The sequence below is a fragment of the Scyliorhinus torazame genome, chromosome 1 (assembly GCF_047496885.1).
Source record: "Scyliorhinus torazame isolate Kashiwa2021f chromosome 1, sScyTor2.1, whole genome shotgun sequence".
NCBI lineage: Eukaryota > Metazoa > Chordata > Chondrichthyes > Carcharhiniformes > Scyliorhinidae > Scyliorhinus > Scyliorhinus torazame.
The window spans coordinates 27,312,100-27,331,381 of record NC_092707.1 but is presented as its reverse complement, the minus strand read 5'-3'; the positions used below and the strand labels follow the sequence as shown (position 1 = coordinate 27,331,381).

Below are 19,282 nucleotides of genomic sequence, written 5' to 3'. Positions count from 1 at the left end.
AATCAGTGGTCAATGTAGGGACAAGATAATAAGCTAATACATTTGTTTCCTCATTTCAAGTTTGCTCATAAAAACGCACAGTTTTTGTTTGATTAATAGCAAGATTAATGTCTTATCGTTCTAAAATGTTCTCACTGGCTCTGTCAGAAGGTTGGACAATCCTGATCTAGAAGCTGCACACACGTATAAGCTGCGCCTTCCACTCAAGGTCCAGAAACGCAGCTCTTGTCGTCGCACAGAGCACAGAAGAAATCTGGAAAGGCTGATCATTCAGAACGCAATTTGAATCAAAGGGCTAGTTATTAATTGATGGGGAAGGTGTTGGGTGGAGTGGGGCGGGGGGCATGAGTGGGAAGGGGAGGTTGGGTGAGGCTGTTTGGAGGTCGTGAAGTCCATAAAAAACAGGTTTCGCTCGGGTCCCACCGAATCTGAGGGCAGGGCCTGATTAACACTTTCTGTAACTTTTTCATGCTGCTGCCAGGCCTGATCGAGAGGCTGGCTGGCTGGTGGGCAGCTAAGCCTTCAGCACCAGGCCGGAGGCAAGGAGCAGCGGTGTGAGGAGAAGGGAGGGATCAGAGGCCTCTGAGATCAGGAGGGCCTTTGGGTGGGGATTCCGGACCATTAGAGAGGGGCTAAGAGAAGCAGGTCAACTGAAACTGGCAACGCAGCAGAAAGGCACTTACCTCCTAGATCCAGCAGTGCTCACCTCCCTTTATCCACCGGGTTTCCCAACAGGTTGACCCACACATAACCAAGAAATAAAGGAGGGCAGGGGATACCTTTTACCTACCCTGCCAGATGGCAAATCCATAGAATTGGCTGCAATGTTATTTTAACACTCCAGCTGATATCGGATGGACTGTACGATTGCCATTCCACCCAAAAGACAATCTCCATCTCGCATTTTAATTTTCATTTGTCCACCCACGACTCCCAGCTCTGTAGTGGGAAGGCCTGAAAAATCGACAGCCATTTTGACAGGTTTTGCTCCAAACTTATTCCTTCAAGTGAGAGCTAGACCTGTTTCTCCTTGTGTTAAAGATCACCTCGTACAAGAGGTTGATATCCTGGGACCTAAAGCAGTGTCTTTGGATATACGGCCATCATCCGGCTGGTGAACGTGGCCAAGCCTGCGAAGATGCCATTGGCTTAGCAACGAGTGCATGCTGATGGAATTAGCCAACTCCAGGTTCTCCAAGGCAGTGAGCTGGTCCTGCCAAGAACTGGCCACTGGGTCACGATCTCATGGGCGTCCATATCTCCGCTATTAGGACATCTGCAAGTGAGAAAAGAAGATGGCGGCCATTGCCCCTAACAGTGACCGAAGGCCATGATCTCCAGAGGCTCACTCTTTGGAAGGGCATTGGAAGAGGCGAGCAGAAGGTCAAACCTCAGCTACCCGGGAAGAGGGCCACGAGGAACCTGTGGCAGCGAATTGTGCACCTTCTCGACCCACTGTCTTCCCCTGCAGCAAATGCGACAGGGACGGTCAGAGTGGGGCTCCTGAGCCACGGCTTAACACAGAGGGCGTGATTCTCTGGCTCTCGCTTGAGCGTAACGTGGTTGGAGAATCTCGGGAAAGCCCTCCATTGAGCCCCCCCCCGACAGGCTCCGCGCTTCCCGGGGTTCTCTGAAGTCCCGCGAGATGTCGGCGTTGGAACCCTGCCCCAAATAGGAGGAACCGCATGATGCCCGCGGAAATAGTTCGTAAACCTACTTACGTCCTACCTGCGCGTGTTCCAACGGCCTCCTTCGATTCACCGACCTCCCCAGGGAGGCTACAGCTGGGCGCCGATCAGTGCTGGTCCACACAAACGTGGACCAGGTGGAACGGAACCCCGGGAGTGTCCCGGATCACCGGAGACTCCAGTGTGGTCAGGGTAAGTGCAGGGTGGCTCCCTGGCTCTCCCCCTGGAACATGGGCACCTTGGTACTGCCCAGCTGGCACCTTCGCACTGCTGCCCTGGTACTGTCAAGGTTCCCGGATGGCACTGCCAAGCCGGCAGGAGCACTACCTGGGTGCCAGGGTGACAGTACAAGGGCGCCCAAATGCCAGGGTGGCACTGCCAAGGGCCGGGGGGCCTTGCCCATAAAATGAGGGTGGTTTGAAGGGCGAGGGAGTGCAGGTGGTTTGAAGGGTGGGGGAGTGCAAGTGGTTTCAAGGGTGGGGAGTGCAGGTGGTTTGAAGGGTGGGGGAGTGCAGGTGGTTTCAAGGGTGGGGGAGTGCAGGGCAGGTAAGTTGGGGCCTCTGAGAGGTTGGGTGGATGATAGGTCGGGGTCCTAAAAGGTCCTAAAGTGTCGTAAGGGGGCTTGAAGAGGGGGGAGGCCCATATTGGGGTGTCCTCATTTGGGGGGTGCAGGGTAGTGTCCATGTGTATGGGGGGTGACATTGCCCATGGGTGGGAGGTGTGGATGACCCACAAAGCTCACTTAGAGATCGGGGCATCCTTTCAAAATGGCGGCCCGATTTCGGAGTTCAGCTCCCCAGTGCGAAAAAAAATTGTAAGCGTGGACCAAACCAGTGAGAAACTCCCCAGGGCACAAAAAAGTGACCAAGTGTCATTAACTAGCGGTGGGGAACTCGCCGGTACAAATTCACTGAGAGATTTGGGGGGAGAATCGCACCCCGAGTTGGCCACAGTTGAAGCAGGATCTAGATCTGTGTCACTCACTGAAGGCGACGAGACAATTTTCCAGTATTTCATCCTTTAAACCAGCCTGGGATTTGGAGTGTTCTTTTTGCCACTCCCAGGAGTATACATGACTCTAGGTGGCTGAGGAACAGGTTTTCTGGTTCACACGGCATCACTACCGTATGGGCCAGCTTGGTAAGAACAGTTATTCTTTTCCTCTGCAGACACTCATGTGCTCGTAAAAGTTGCTCACATCCAAATATTATCCCTACGGAAATGACCGAAGAATCCCAAACTGTGACACCGGCTTTCCTACTGAAACAAAGCAACATAGGTGGAAGCACAGTGCTCAGGTTATTCACCACATCAAGCCTGATTGATACCTACATCCATAGAATGCTCTGGAGAGGATCTGGTATTTCATGTTGTCACACAGCATCTTCAGCGGAGCCCTGGAAGGGAAAACCACAGTTATCACCGACACCAGAAGGGGCACTGACAGTTCAGCTGGCCGGTCTGCGCTTGTGGCTAGTATGGTCAGGGCGATCGCCGAACGGCTCCTCAGTAACAATGTCGGGGGATTCCTGACGAGTTAGGCTGCAGAATGGTCCTTACCTTTCCCTCGGGCCCCTGCTCATTCTCCGGGCCCGGGAACATTCCAATACCGGTGAGCTTGTCCTGCCCGGACTCCATTCACCTTCTCGAAAGACCCTTGCAAATTATTCTCTCCAATAAAGAAGAGCAACTTGCATTTACGTACGGGCTGCCTTTCATAACCAGCAGAGGTTGCAAAGTGTTCTGCCGTTGATGAAGTACATTTTGCAATACAGCCACGTGTAATGTCGGAAAGGCAGAGGCTTCGCACTCAGCAAATTCCCACAAACAGCAATGTGGTAATGACCAGTTCATCTGCTTTTTGTCAGACTGATCGAGGGATAAATATTGGCCGGAACACTGGGGAGAATCCTCTTCTTCGGAATAGTGCCATGAGATCTTTTACATCCACCCGAGCAGCCAAATGGGGCCTCAGTTTAACGGCTCATCCGAAAACCGGCACCTCCGGCAATGCAGCACTCCGTCAGCGCTGCACTCGAGTGTCAGGCTTGACTTTTGTGTTCAATCTCTGGAGTGAGACACAAAGAACGTATAAAATCCTTTGTTTTGGCTCATGAGAATCTGAATTCAATGTGACATACAGGGGAACGGGCTGTCATGAAGAACCTGCAATGGCAGAGGCCCAATATTACAATGGACACCTAAGGTGCAATGCTATAAGATGACATTGATCGAAGAACCCCATCTAATTCGAGACCCTTGTGTTCTTTACACAGTCTGAATTTGAAGACGTTCAGGGCATGGAAGAACTTCCATCCATTTCACAGTTTGGGACCCAGAGGAACAGAGTGACAGGAAAAAGGATTTAACCCAAGTTCACTTCTTCTGCAGACAAGATGCAATTTGCACCCTCATGGGCGTGGAATAGGAGGTCTTGTGGTGCAGTGGGTAGTATCCCTGACTCTGAGCCAGAAGCTCCGGGTTCAAGTCCCAACCCAGGGCTTGATGGCCACGGAAGGCGGGCAAATCCTTACAACCTGCCAATGGCTGGCGGTAAGAGCGGGAGAGACTCCTGGTCAGCCACGCTTGATGTGGCGTGGCGGCCCTTAAGCTACAAGCCCCTGGCAACAGACTAGCGACCACTTCCGGCAATTACTAGCTATGGAAAGAGATGGAAATCGGCCTTGGCGCTCCACTAGGTGCGGGAAAAGAATTGGAAGGCACGGAGCTTTGTCTGATTTCCCAAGGAATGGATTTGTATAATTTCTATCATGATCACCAAGGATATTTGTGCAAAGTCCCAATACATCAACAGTCATCACGTTATTTAACCGGATAAACACACAAGACCCCAGTATCGGTATTGGCAACCCTGAAACGACTGGATTGTCACAGACACCCATCTGGTTCACTACTGTCCTTTAGGAAAGGAAATCTGCCAGTCTTACCCGTCTTGGCCTCTCTGTCAATTCAGCCAGCTAGCAATGTAGTTGACTCTTAGCTGCCCTTTGAATTGGCCTATCAAGCGCTGATTTGTACCATACCACTCCGCTTGAAGCAGTACCGGAAGGAGGCTCACCGACAGCTTCTCAAGGGCAATTAGGGATGGGCAATAAACGCTGGCCCACTGCTGTCCTCGTCTCACGAGTGACAATTCCCTCAGGCCGCAGCTGAAAGTTTGAAAAGTAAGCATCCACTTGCACACCAGCAGCTCAGTCTGAATGGCCTTGGCCCTGTTCTGCTCCATCGTGGGCCATACCTCTCATGGTTGCAGCCATTGGCAGGCCCTCCATCAGACGACCCACTCTGCGAGCACGAGGAGCAGGAGGATTTGCGTAGGTTTGGCTGCCACATGAGGGGGATTCCACCTCCCTGTACATCCATCAGATCTTGGGGAACTGCAACAAGATCCAGTGAACCAAACGTAAATGGTCAATCATCAACATCCATAAAAACAAAAGCACCCAACACCTGGAGGAGGATGCAGGCAGCAAGCTGAAAGAAAAGTCATTGGAATGATTGAAAGGGATAAAATAATTAGGCTTGTATTTCTGTGAGTACCCCTTTGGAGAGTTTAATGACTGAAGAAGCCAGCAGTAGGAAGCAAATGATTTATTTTACTATTTACAATATCTTCCTGTGGCAGTAACTATCTACAATCACAGTCGCTGCTGGGACAACCAACCCCGGTCACTGCTTGGGCCGGCTTTTATGTTCAGTTCTAACGAGCCCCAGCTGGGTGACCATGGGGAGAACGATAATGTGTTTAGGTTATGACAGAGAGGTAAGGTACCCCCTATGAATATGGTCCCGGGACACCTTTGGGAGAGGTAAAGCACTCTTTGGGATTGTTAAAAGTAAACAAGATTAGGGGCGAAATTCTCCCCAAACGGCGCGATGTCCGCCGACTGGCGCCCAAAACGGCGCCAATCAGACGGGCATCGCGCCGCCCCAAAGGTGCGGAATGCTCCGCATCTTTGGGGGCCGAGCCCCAACATTGAGGGGCTAGGCCGACGCCGGAGAGATTTCCGCCCCGCCAGCTGGCGGAAACGGCCTTTGTTGCCCCACCAGCTGGCGCGGAAATGACATCCCCAGGCGGCGCATGCGCGGGAGCGTCAGCTGACAGTTTCCCGCGCATGCGCAGTGGAGGGAGTCTCTTCTGCCTCCGCCATGGTGGAGACCGTGGCGGAGGCGGAAGGGAAAGAGTGCCCCCACGGCACAGGCCCACCCGCGGATCGGTGGGCCCCGATCGCGGGCCAGGCGACCATGGGAGCACCCCCGGGGCCAGATCGCCCCGCGCCCCCCCCCAGGACCCCGGAGCCCGCCCACACCGCCTTGTTCCGCCGTTCAAAAGGTGGTTTAATCCACGCCGGCGGGACAGGCAATTTATCGGCGGGACTTCGGCCCATTCGGGCCGGAGAATCCAGCGGGGGGGCCCGCCAACCAGCGCGGCCCGATTCCCTCCCCCGCCGAATATCCGGTACCGGAGACTTCGGCAACAGGCGGGGGCGGGATTCACGGCAGCCCTCGGCGATTCTCCAACCCGGCGGGGGGGTCGGAGAATGACGCCCATGGTCTGTAAAAAAGTGCATAAACTCAATGGACAGTCAAAACTGTCAAAATCAATTGGAACTGTCAAAACCAATTGGAACTATCAAAGCAGTCAATGGATTTAACTCTGCTGGGCTTTAGGTTTTAAAAACAGTTGAAAAAAATCAGTGTTTGAAATTTCACTCTGAATGTTGACTAAAGTCTGAGGGTTATCATGATAGAATTTGTGCTGCAATAACTGATATTACAAACTAACATTATCACAGCGCCTCCTAAGTGAGCAGTTTGATTGACAACTCCAAGTGGCTCCAAAATAGAAATGTTTGTTTCTATTAGAGATTAGTTGAAAGAAGTTCTACGTATTGAATGTTTCTGTTTGTCAATCTTGTTTAAAAGTGACATCATCATTAGACACAATGTTATATTATGTCAGTATGACCCCTGAAGTTTCTCCTCCTACTAGATGCGTAGCCATGGAGGGGATAATGGCAAAGAGTAGTGGGTGGGGGCATGGGTTGGCTTGAGTTGGCACTGAGCTGGCATAAAGGATACAAAGGGTTATGGGATGCAGAGGGCATTGGGCATATGAAGGTCCATGAAGGGTGGGTAGAGGGATGTGGCTTGGCTTATGGGCTTTGAGGGGCCATAGAATTTGAGCAGAGGGGCATGTGTTAGCAGAGAGGGTATGAGAGGTGATGAATATAGGAAATATTTACATATATTGTATTATGTGTCTCTTGCAGAAATGTTACTAAAATAACTTAGGTCAAGTTATCCAGATTATATGAATACTAAAGATGTGATTAAGGGATTAACAACTAGGCAGGCTGTGCTGTCACTCATGGGAGGGCCTGGGTCTGTATTTAGTTTTGTTTTCAGCCCTGCCCCGCGTTTGCTGTTTTTAGTTAAATTTTCAGAGCTTTACTCTGGATTCTGAGGGAAGGAGGTGATTTGTTCTCAGACTAACTTCTGAAAGCTTCTCTCCCAAGGAGAGGATAAATCTGTAAGCCATTGAGTGTTAACTTTATTAATAAGTGGCATTTGACCTGTGCTTAACTGAAATTTTAGAAGTAAATGGGACCTCTCTTTCTTTTTTGTTGTAACTGTTAATTGAAAAGCTGTTTTTTCCTTGGATATTAATGGGGTTATTCCTGTGTTACTAAAAAAATTGTTTTAATATAAAAGACCTAGGTGTCAGTGGAACCACTCCTGGGCCGAAGAATCCTTTCCTCAGTTTACAAATCGGAAAATTGTTGGGGTCTCGTCCGTTTCCTGATATAAATTTGGGTCTGGTCCAGGTGCCGTTACAGAGGCCATGGGGGTGTGTGGAGGGCATGCACAGTGGAATAGGTTGGCATGGGGCATGTGGGTTGTGTGGGTGATGGGCGGAAGGTTGATTTTTGTCCTAAATAATTTTTATTAAATTCAACAAAGGGCCAATGCACAGAGAAAGGCCTTTGTTACCGTGTGCCTTCTGCCCCACACGCCTGTTGTCATGCCCATTTTCCGCCTTGCCCACTTCCTGCTGCGCCCACTGGCCGCACTGCCTGTGCCACCCACCTCCACACCAGGCAGCCCCTGCACTCGTTCCGAATGAGAATCGGAATTCGCCCCCCTCGCACCAGACCCAGGGTCGAAAATCTGGGCCCAAGTTTTATGGTGATCATTTTCAATGAATTAAACAACTCGGGTAGGCGTGATCTATATAACAGTGTTTACTGTAATCTTTTTCAATGCATTAAGCTATTTATGAAACTTGCTCCACTGATTGTTGACAGAATGTCCCTTGCTTCAACAATATTAAAGTGCGAGCTATACACCAGGGTTTACGGTGATCATTTTCAATGAGTCAAACCACCAAATCAATTTCTCAACCACCACAAAACACTTAAACAAGTGGTTCCAGCTAGTGTGGAGCTGTACATGGAATTTATTGATATATTGAACAGATTCAATGAAAAGAATATAAGACTGCAGCTCATTCAGCCAGCGAAGGGTCCACACAGCAGAGAGGTAGGTGTTGGACTGATTGCAAGAAAGGCAGACCACAGATGCTGTTAAAAGGTTCTGTTAACACAGAATATTCTGGATATCGACAGATAACGTTAACAAGGAACATTCCAGATATCGACAGATAATGTTAACACAGACCATTCCAGATATCGACAGATAATGTTAACACAGAATATTCTGGATACCGACAGGTAATGTTAACACGGAATATTCTGGATATTGACAGATAATGTTAACACAGAATATCCCGGATATCGACAGATAACGTTAACACAGAACATTCCAGTTATAGACAAATAACGTTAACGCAGAATATCCCGGATATCGACAGATAATGTTCACGCAGAATATTCTGGATATCGACAGATAATGTTAACACAGAATATTCTGGATATCGACAGATAATGTTAACACAGAATATCCCGGATATCGACAGATAACGTTAACACAGAACATTCCAGTTATAGACAAATAACGTTAACGCAGAATATCCCGGATATCGACAGATAATGTTCACGCAGAATATTCTGGATATCGACAGATAATGTTAACACAGAATATTCTGGATACCGACAGATAACGTTAACACAGAATATCCAGGATATCGACAGATAATGTTCACGCAGAATATCCCGGATATCGACAGATAACGTTAACGCAGAATATTCTGGGTATCGACAGATAATGTTCACGCAGAATATCCCGGATATCGACAGATAACGTTAACACAGAACATTCCAGTTATAGACAAATAACGTTAACGCAGAATATCCCGGATATCGACAGATAATGTTCACGCAGAATATTCTGGATATCGACAGATAATGTTAACACAGAATATTCTGGATACCGACAGATAACGTTAACACAGAATATCCAGGATATCGACAGATAATGTTCACGCAGAATATCCCGGATATCGACAGATAACGTTAACGCAGAATATTCTGGGTATCGACAGATAATGTTCACGCAGAATATCCCGGATATCGACAGATAACGTTAACACAGAACATTCCAGTTATAGACAAATAACGTTAACGCAGAATATCCCGGATATCGACAGATAATGTTCACGCAGAATATTCTGGATATCGACAGATAATGTTAACACAGAATATTCTGGATACCGACAGATAACGTTAACACAGAATATCCAGGATATCGACAGATAATGTTCACGCAGAATATCCCGGATATCGACAGATAACGTTAACGCAGAATATTCTGGGTATCGACAGATAATGTTCACGCAGAATATCCCGGATATCGACAGATAATGTTCACGCAGAATATTCTGGATATCGACAGATAATGTTAACACAGAATATTCTGGATACCGACAGATAACGTTAACACAGAATATCCAGGATATCGACAGATAATGTTAACACAGAATATCCCGGATATCGACAGATAACGTTAACACAGAATATCCAGGATATCGACAGATAATGTTCACGCAGAATATCCCGGATATCGACAGATAACGTTAACGCAGAATATCCCGGATATCGACAGATAATGTTAATACAGAATATCCCAGATATTAACACAGAATTTCCCAGATATCGACAGATAATGTTAACACAAAATTTCCCAGATATCGACAGATAATGTTAACACAGAATATCCCAGATATCGACAGATAATGTTAACACAGAATATCCCAGATATCGACAGACAATGTTAACACAGAATATTCCGGATATCGACAGATAATGTTCACGCAGAATATCCCGGATATCGACAGATAATGTTAACACAGAATATCCCAGATATCGACAGATAATGTTAACACAGAATATCCCAGATATCGACAGATAACGTTAACACAGAATATCCCAGATAGCGACAGATAATGTTAACGCAGAATATTCCGGATATCGACAGGTAATGTTAACGCAGAATATCCTGGATATCGACAGGTAATGTTAACGCAGAATATCCCGGACATCGACAGATAATGTTAACACAGAATATTCCAGATATCGACAGATAACATTAACACAGAATATTCCAGATATCGACAGACAATGTTAACGCAGAATATCCCGGATATCGACAGATAATGTTAACGCAGAATATCCCGGATATCGACAGATAACTTTAACACAGAATATTCCAGATATCGACAGATAACGTTAATGCAGAATATCCCGGATATCGACAGATAGCGTTAACGCAGAATATCCCGGATATTGACAGATAATGTTAACACAGAATATCCCGGATATCGACAGATAACGTTAACGCAGAATATCCCGGATATCGACAGGGCCGGGCAGGAGAATCCCCGCGAACGGGCCACGCCGGCGGCATGCGATTCTCCGCTTTGGGCCGGCGGGACCTCGACGTGGAAGGGTCGGGTGGCGGCCTGTGGGGGGGGAGGAGAAGTCCGACCCCGGGGGAGGACACTCCGATGTGGCCTGGCCCACGATCGGGGCCCACCGATCGGCGGGCCAGCTTCTGTGGCTGGGGGCCTACTTTCCTACGCGCCGGCCCTTGTAGTCCTGCGCCATGTTGTTTCAGGGCCGGCGCGTTGAAGTGTTGATCTCCAAATTTCTTTCTCTGTCAGTCTGGCCTCAATAAAAGTTGAGACGGATTTGCACGTAAACAGAAGTTATTTATTTAGCTTGCAAGCTTAATCATCTTACAGAAATGTAAGAGACATCCAGCCTCTTTCATTCCAGAAAACGACTGAACTAACAGACAAAGGGATCTCTGCAAAATCAGTTCAAATGGTATCAAGTTTCACATACTCGACGGACATAGGTCAGCCTATGTCCCTCCTGACCTGTTCGATCTATTCTGATTGGCTCACTTCCAATCCCTTTCTCTGGCCCCTATCAATGAAGCATCACCCTCATAGACACACCTCTTCCTGCTTTTTCCATGCGGTCTCAAATTCCTTTGTCCCTAACTGCAAAAATCAAAGTGGCTTATTTCTACATTACATTAACTAGTAACTCTAAAGTAACTATTTTATATCACATTCGTCATTCCCTCCTTTTATCATTCCATGATAACCGAACTATCCAATCTATAGCTACGGTTCCTCATCTAAAAAGATTCGTCGCTGCATTTCCAATTCCTGTCTTAGCCCCCCTTCATCTGCTTCACCCTCATGGATTTTAACAGTTAAATTTTTTTCTCGGTGATTGGGGCGGTGATCTGATCCAGTGCACCCAGCATTCTACCCATCACACATTTAAGGATGGCCAGGCCCACAAAGATGCAGCCGATAGCTACCACTAGATACATGGCCATATTTATCAACCAGTCCTTCCATCCTCCAAATCCCCAGTTACCCCAAGAGTCAGGATCCTGCATCCCGTCCAAGTGATCCCGTATGCGATCCATAAATTTAGTAATGTTAGCAGTCAAGTCCTGAATCCCCATAATACACTTGCCCTGTACTATGGCGCATACCCCACCCTCACGGGCCAGAAGATAGTCAAGAGCATACCGGTTGCGTAAGGACCTCCCAGTAGCCCAGTTTATCCAATTTTGAAATGCCCATTCGGGCCGCCCAGCAATGCAGAAAGCCCTATTCCCGACAGTGATATGAGAGACATTCGCCCAGCCACAAAGGAGCTGGAGGCCAGCGTTCAATGGAACGCAAGTGGTGCTATAACAAACGCATTGGCCAGACGCCTGGGTGATATGGCACCTCCTGTCCGTACAGGTGGGAAATAGACATTTTATATTTGTGTCCACCTCTACCAGCAAACAGCCATATCCTTCACTGCTGAAGCAATTCTCGTACGACCGGGAATCCCTATTGGGAGTGAAGTGGCGAGGTATGTACGCCCTCCACCGTCGCAGCCTATCGTACTGTGAATGGGAATTATCCCGAGGGAGGGGAAGGCAAATAGCCGGTGGTGCTGAATCCGGATCGTAAGGAAGAGTGACTTGCTCGGGCAATGGCTCGGAACGCTGACAATGAACCACCGTTTGGGGAGTGCCCCAAAGCGGTGAAACAGAAAATAACCTAGACACCGCTGCGGGGTTTGGGTAGCAGACAACCCGTCCCTGGCCATACAGACGGTGGTAAATCTGGTAGAAGAGATTCATACTACCCGGGTTTTCCTCAGTTTGGCCTTTAATTAACTTAAGTGCATCTCCCGGTAACCTACGTTCTAGCTGTACTTCCCTTCTCACACGCCCCGTCCTCTCTCTAGTCCCTTTCTCTTTCTCATGGTCTCTTCCTACACTCTTCTGACAGCCTGATGTTACCTTTATTGTACCACTTTTAACACATCCAAAATCAAATTTACATGTATTCCAAAAACAAGGCAATGTCCATATAATGTTCCCTTCCCATCGCCGGGGCCGGTGCAGCTGCTTCATGACTCCCGCATTCTCCTTAACTTTGATGACCTTCCATGAGTCGATACCATGTCCTCGTATATGGCGGCAGTGAAGAACATCACCTGTGCATAGGTGATGTATCCTTGTAGATTGGTTGGGGCTACACAGATACATAATATTCCCCTTTTCCATGTCCATCGCCAATAACACGCCAAGCGAAGTGAGGCCAAATATCAGACAGACGATGCGTAGCCACTCCATCATGCTCCACACCTGTAAAATAGCACTGGAGAAGGGAGGCAGGTTAGTATCCGACCTTTTACAGTAGTGGAGATGGGCTCAATTTACAGTGATGTAGGTGGACCCAAGCACTTCGCCCCTCCACTTTAACTGCTGTGGGGGTGGTAAGGAGAACTTGGAAGGGCCCGTCCCATCGCGGCTCCGACCCCTTCCTAGTCCAATTTTTGACCATTACATAACTACCGGGCTGGACTGAAAGTGAGCTAGGTACTGGGCAATGGCTCGTGAGCCGCGCGGACTTGGCCATGGAGTTCCTTGAGCACTTGCGTAAGGGCTAGAACATAGGTGGTCATTTCCTCAGTCATCTGATGAAACTGAACCCGTCTGGGAACCTGCAGGCTCCAGGGAGTTCTAAGAGGCCTGCCATAGAGAATCTCGGCCGGAGAGAGCCGGGCCGGTCCCGCAGGTGTAACCCGCAGCTGGAAGAGGGCAACGGGGAGCAACTTAAGCCATGTCAGTCCCGTGTCTGCTCTTAATTTAGCCAATTTAGTTTTGAGGGTCTGATTGTGTCTTTCAACCACCCCGGCTGCCTGTGGTCTGTAAGCACAGTGTAACTGCTGGCGTATGCCCAACTGGGAGCAAAACTCCTTGTTAATTTGTCCAATAAAATGAGGCCCATTATCAGAACTTAACTGAGCTGGTATACCGTACCGGGGAATGATTTCCCTCATCAAGACTTTAACCACAGTAGCAGCTTTACTATAGATAGTCGGATACGCCTCAACCCATCTGCTGAACACATCCACAATGACCAAAACATATTTATAACATTGACACCTTTCCAACTCAATGTAATCCATTTGGAGCGTCTCAAAGGGACCACTGGGCAACGGGGTTTGCCCCTTCCCACAAGGGATACCTTTTCCGGTGTTATATTGCTGACAAATCAAACACCGATTACTGATACTTTGGGCCAACCCCTGCATTTTAGGGTGCCACCAAGTGTCCAGCAACAAATCACTAGTCCCCCGAGCCCCACAATGAGTTGCAAAGTGTACACATTCGATGACCCATAAAGCCAGTACATCAGACATACAAGTCTGATGTGCAGGCGTGGTCCATAAAGAGGAAACAGAATCATATGTACAACCTAACCGTTTCTACATTTGTTTATCACTCTCAGGAGCGTCCTCCTGTAACCTTATGACGTCTTGGATGGTTGGCATTGGCTTGTCAGAAGCAGACACATTCATAGTAGATCGTTTAGTCTGACTTAACATTTTAGGCACCATCACTTGCTGAATTTGTGCGGCTGTGCGCGCTGCACAATCTGCTCGTTCATTACCAACGTCAACTGGGGTTGTACCATTCGTGTGGGCAGCACATTTAATAACGGAAATCTGCGCTGGCAGAAGGAGGGCCTGCAGTAGGTCATTAACTAAACCCCGGTGGGATATTTGACCACACATAATCATGTCAGGTTGTTCTGACGAAATGTCACTCAAATCGCCCCTTATTGTGGTAGTTTCCTGAATCAAGGCTAAACAGTCGTGGCCAGGTGCGTCTTCATGGACAGGGGGACCACTAAGAAAACAGGCTGGATTGATAGTGGTACAGTATTTAAATGTCAGACGTGGATTGTTCAAAAGGTATATCTCATACCTATTCTGACGAGCTGCGGTAAGATGCTGACCATTCGCCCCATATCCCTGGCATGGTACTGGTCATGGACCTGACGTGTAATATGAGGGCTTACCGAAGCTGACTGTGGCCATAAATGTGGTGATATTGTAACAAAATCGGCTGTACCTTCTTTTCCCGTGACTGTGGCTGTAACCTTGACTGGCCATTCGGTCTCAAGTAATGGCCAGTATTTGTCCTCCAACTCCCTGTTTCGTCCAGTTCTGTCATAGGCCAGGGTAACGTGATGCAGTGATAGTGGCTGTTCAATGTCTAACGTCCACCACTGGGGGGTGATAGAAATATAGCACTGTTGTCTCATCCTCCTCTTCGCTGATCCACCCACCCAAAGTCACTATATTGGAGCTCCTGCTGGTAAACTACCATTTCTGCCGCTTGTTGGGATCGCAGATCATCCTTTTTCATTACATACTCAGTCTTAACCTTTGTAACTGAGCCTCCTTCTTGGCCTACACCCTCCTTCCAGTAAAATCTGACTGCCCTTGCCATCTGGGAAGGGTCGTACTCTGTCCAATTCATGTTATTACATTTCACAGCAGTAACCACAGAAGGTGGTAGGCAATGCATTAACATAGCACAGTATTGAGGGGAATTCTGACCATTTTGATACAGCAAATCGCCTGACTGCCCCCGGTAGATTTCATTAAAACGCCCCAGACATTCCTATGGCTCATCAATCTTCCTAGGTTTTAGGTCTAAGATAACAGAAAGATTTATGGGCCTTTGAAATGTGCTATTCAACGCATTCAAGATCTGTGTCCTTCTTTTCTCTATTTGCTCTCTTTTTTTTTAAAACTTAAAAATGTTTGAAAATTCAAATTGAATTACTGCAACTTGCAAGCTTAGCTCTGATCTCAACTCAGAACTAAATTTACAATTTGCTTAACACAAACTTGTATAACATTTACAACTTAATTATTTCTTTATCTTAACAATTTTTTCTTTTAACAATTTTTTTTTTCTGTTACATACACATAAGTATTAGCAAAATCAACTATCATAAGTATTAGCAAAATCAATTATCATCTTCAGATTGACACTTTTTAAAATGGTGTCCATGATCTTCTTTAAGTTTCTATTAATCTCCAGATAAAATGAGATAAACCTTATTTCAAGTAAGTAAAATTTAAGATTCTGGCAATTTCAATCAATTGCTTTCGAAAATAATAACTTTTATCAAAGAGGTGGAGAAACCCACTGGTTTCCTTTAATTAATTCAAAACGTAACTTTGCTGGTGTTCACTGACTCAAAGGAAAGGTATCCGATTACACTGCAGACTGTTATCTCAAGGCCTGAGTGAGAAGCACTGTCTGTTTTCAACTCCGCCTGCTGCTGTTAACCCTTTGAGAGACTTCTGCTTTAACCTCACAATCTCAACTAGACCTCGGAACTTTACAGTCCAAGGAGACAATTTTAGCTTAATCAACTATATATTTAAAACACTCACACATAGAGTTGAACCATCTTCAGATTTAAAAACAGTTATACTGGACTGAACCCCCATCTATTGAAGTCCCATCAGCCCCTGAACCCATATAATAGACTGAACCTTTATTATTTAAAGTCCCATCAGCCTCTGAACCCTAATAATAGACTGAACCTTTATTATTTAAGTCACATCAGCCTCTGAACCCCGATAATAGACTGAACCTTTATTATTTAAAGTCACATCAGCCTCTGAACCCCGATAATAGACTGAACCTTTATTATTTAAAGTCACATCAGCCTCTGAACCCCGATAATAGACTGAACCTTTATTATTTAAAGTCCCATCAGCCCAAAACCCTAACCCAAGCCGAAACAACAATATGAAATCCCATCAATTAAAGTGCTAATCCCCAGACGGACCTGTGATTTCGTCGAGGCGGTCTTTCTGTGCCAACCGCGAGTGACCAGACTAATCAGACGATAAGAAGAGGGGAACAATCAATGCTGGTCGTTTTCCATTTCTACATTGAGGGCCCTTTGTTCCCGTCCTCCTGTTCATAATCAGTCTAATTCTGATTTCGCAGTTGGAACAGGATCGCCCAGAGAAATCCCGGTTTTCGGCACCAAATGTTGATCTCCAAATTTCTTTCTCTGTCAGTCTGGCCTCAATAAAAGTTGAGACGGATTCGCACGTAAACAGAAGTTATTTATTTAGCTTGCAAGCTTAATCATCTTACAGAAATGTAAGAGACATCCAGCCTCTTTCATTCCAGAAAACGACTGAACTAACAGACAAAGGGATCTCTGCAAAATCAGTTCAAATGGTATCAAGTTTCACATACTCGACGGACATAGGTCAGCCTATGTCCCTCCTGACCTGTTCGATCTATTCTGATTGGCTCACTTCCAATCCCTTTCTCTGGCCCCTATCAATGAAGCATCACCCTCATAGACACACCTCTTCCTGCTTTTTCCATGCGGTCTCAAATTCCTTTGTCCCTAACTGCAAAAATCAAAGTGGCTTATTTCTACATTACATTAACTAGTAACTCTAAAGTAACTATTTTATATCACATTCGTCAGAAGGAGGCCACAGCGCATGCGCGCGTTGGCGCCGGCGCCACTGCAGATGTCCTCATTGGCGCCGGTGCATCTGCGCAAACCGCTCCAGCGCCGAGCTGGCCCCCTGTAGGGGCCAGAATTATTACTGGGAACGGCCCGTTCACGCCCTCGTAAAACGCAACGTCGTTTACGATGCCGTGGAAACTCTGCCGCGGGATTGGAGAATCCCGCCCAATGTTAACACAGAATATTCTGGATATCGACAGATAATGTTAACACAGAATATCACGGATATCGACAGATAATGTTAACACAGAATATTCTGGATATCGACAGATAATGTTAACACAGAATATTCTGGATACCGACAGATAACGTTAACACAGAATATCCAGGATATCGACAGATAATGTTCACGCAGAATATCCCGGATATCGACAGATAATGTTAACACAGAATATTCTGGGTATCGACAGATAATGTTCACGCAGAATATCCCGGATATCGACAGATAACGTTAACGCAGAATATCCCGGATATCGACAGATAATGTTAATACAGAATATCCCAGATATCGACAGATGTTAACACAGAATTTCCCAGATATCGACAGATAATGTTAACACAAAATTTCCCAGATATCGACAGATAATGTTAACACAGAATATCCCAGATATCGACAGATAATGTTAACACAGAATATCCCAGATATCGACAGACAATGTTAACACAGAATATTCCGGATATCGACAGATAATGTTCACGCAGAATATCCCGGATATCGACAGATAATGTTAACACAGAATATCCCAGATATCGACAGATAATGTTAACACAGAATATCCCAGATAGCGACAGATAACGTTAACACAGAATATCCCAGATAGCGACAGATAATGTTAACGCAGAATATTCCGGATATCGACAGGTAATGTTAACGCAGAATATCCTGGATATCGACAGGTAATGTTAACGCAGAATATCCCGGACATCGACAGATAATGTTAACACAGAATATTCCAGATATCGACAGATAACGTTAACACAGAATATCCCAGATATCGACAGACAATGTTAACACAGAATATCCCGGATATCGACAGATAACGTTAACGCAGAATATCCCGGATATCGACAGGGCCGGGCAGGAGAATCCCCGCGAACGGGCCACGCCGGCGGCATGCGATTCTCCGCTTTGGGCCGGCGGGACCTCGACGTGGAAGGGTCGGGTGGCGGCCTGTGTGGGGGGGGGAGGAGTAGTCCGACCCCGGGGGAGGACACTCCGATGTGGCCTGGCCCACGATCGGGGCCCACCGATCGGCGGGCCAGCTTCTGTGGCTGGGGGCCTACTTTCCTACGCGCCGGCCCTTGTAGTCCTGCGCCATGTTGTTTCAGGGCCGGCGCGTTGAAGGAGGCCACAGCGCATGCGCGCGTTGGCGCCGGCGCCACTGCACATGTCCTCATTGGCGCCGGTGCATCTGCGCAAACCGCTCCAGCGCCGAGCTGGCCCCCTGTAGGGGCCAGAATTATTACTGGGAACGGCCCGTTCACGCCCTCGTAAAACGCAACGTCGTTTACGACGCCGTGGAAACTCTGCCGCGGGATTGGAGAATCCCGCCCAATGTTAACACAGAATATTCTGGATATCGACAGATAATGTTAACACAGAATATCACGGATATCGACAGATAATGTTAACACAGAATATTCTGGATATCGACAGATAATGTTAACACAGAATATTCTGGATACCGACAGATAACGTTAACACAGAATATTCTGGGTATCGACAGATAATGTTCACGCAGAATATCCCGGATATCGACAGATAACGTTAACGCAGAATATCCCGGATATCGACAGATAATGTTAATACAGAATATCCCAGATATCGACAGATGTTAACACAGAATTTCCCAGATATCGACAGATAATGTTAACTCAAAATTTCCCAGATATCGACAGATAATGTTAACACAGAATATCCCAGATATCTACAGATAATGTTAACACAGAATATCCCAGATATCGACAGGCAATGTTAACACAGAATATTCCGGATATCGACAGATAATGTTCACGCAGAATATCCCGGATATCGACAGATAATGTTAACACAGAATATCCCAGATATCGACAGATAATGTTAACACAGAATATCCCAGATATCGACAGATAACGTTAACACAGAATATCCCAGATAGCGACAGATAATGTTAACGCAGAATATTCCGGATATCGACAGGTAATGTTAACGCAGAATATCCTGGATATCGACAGGTAA

At 46.9% G+C, this 19,282-nt stretch overlaps 1 protein-coding gene across 2 annotated transcripts in view; it reads right to left on the bottom strand.

Annotated features, from left to right (window-relative positions):
* The window catches only part of sgsm1a (small G protein signaling modulator 1a), a 303,238-nt gene that overhangs the window by 71,986 nt on the left and 211,970 nt on the right, over positions 1-19,282 (bottom strand). For both annotated transcript variants that reach the window (XM_072477396.1, XM_072477309.1), the window contains exons 13-14: positions 4,948-5,086; positions 3,021-3,085 (exon numbers count right to left, since the gene is read on the bottom strand). In XM_072477396.1, coding sequence (XP_072333497.1) covers positions 3,021-3,085; positions 4,948-5,086 — 204 coding nt within the window. The remainder of the gene's footprint in view (positions 1-3,020; positions 3,086-4,947; positions 5,087-19,282) is intronic.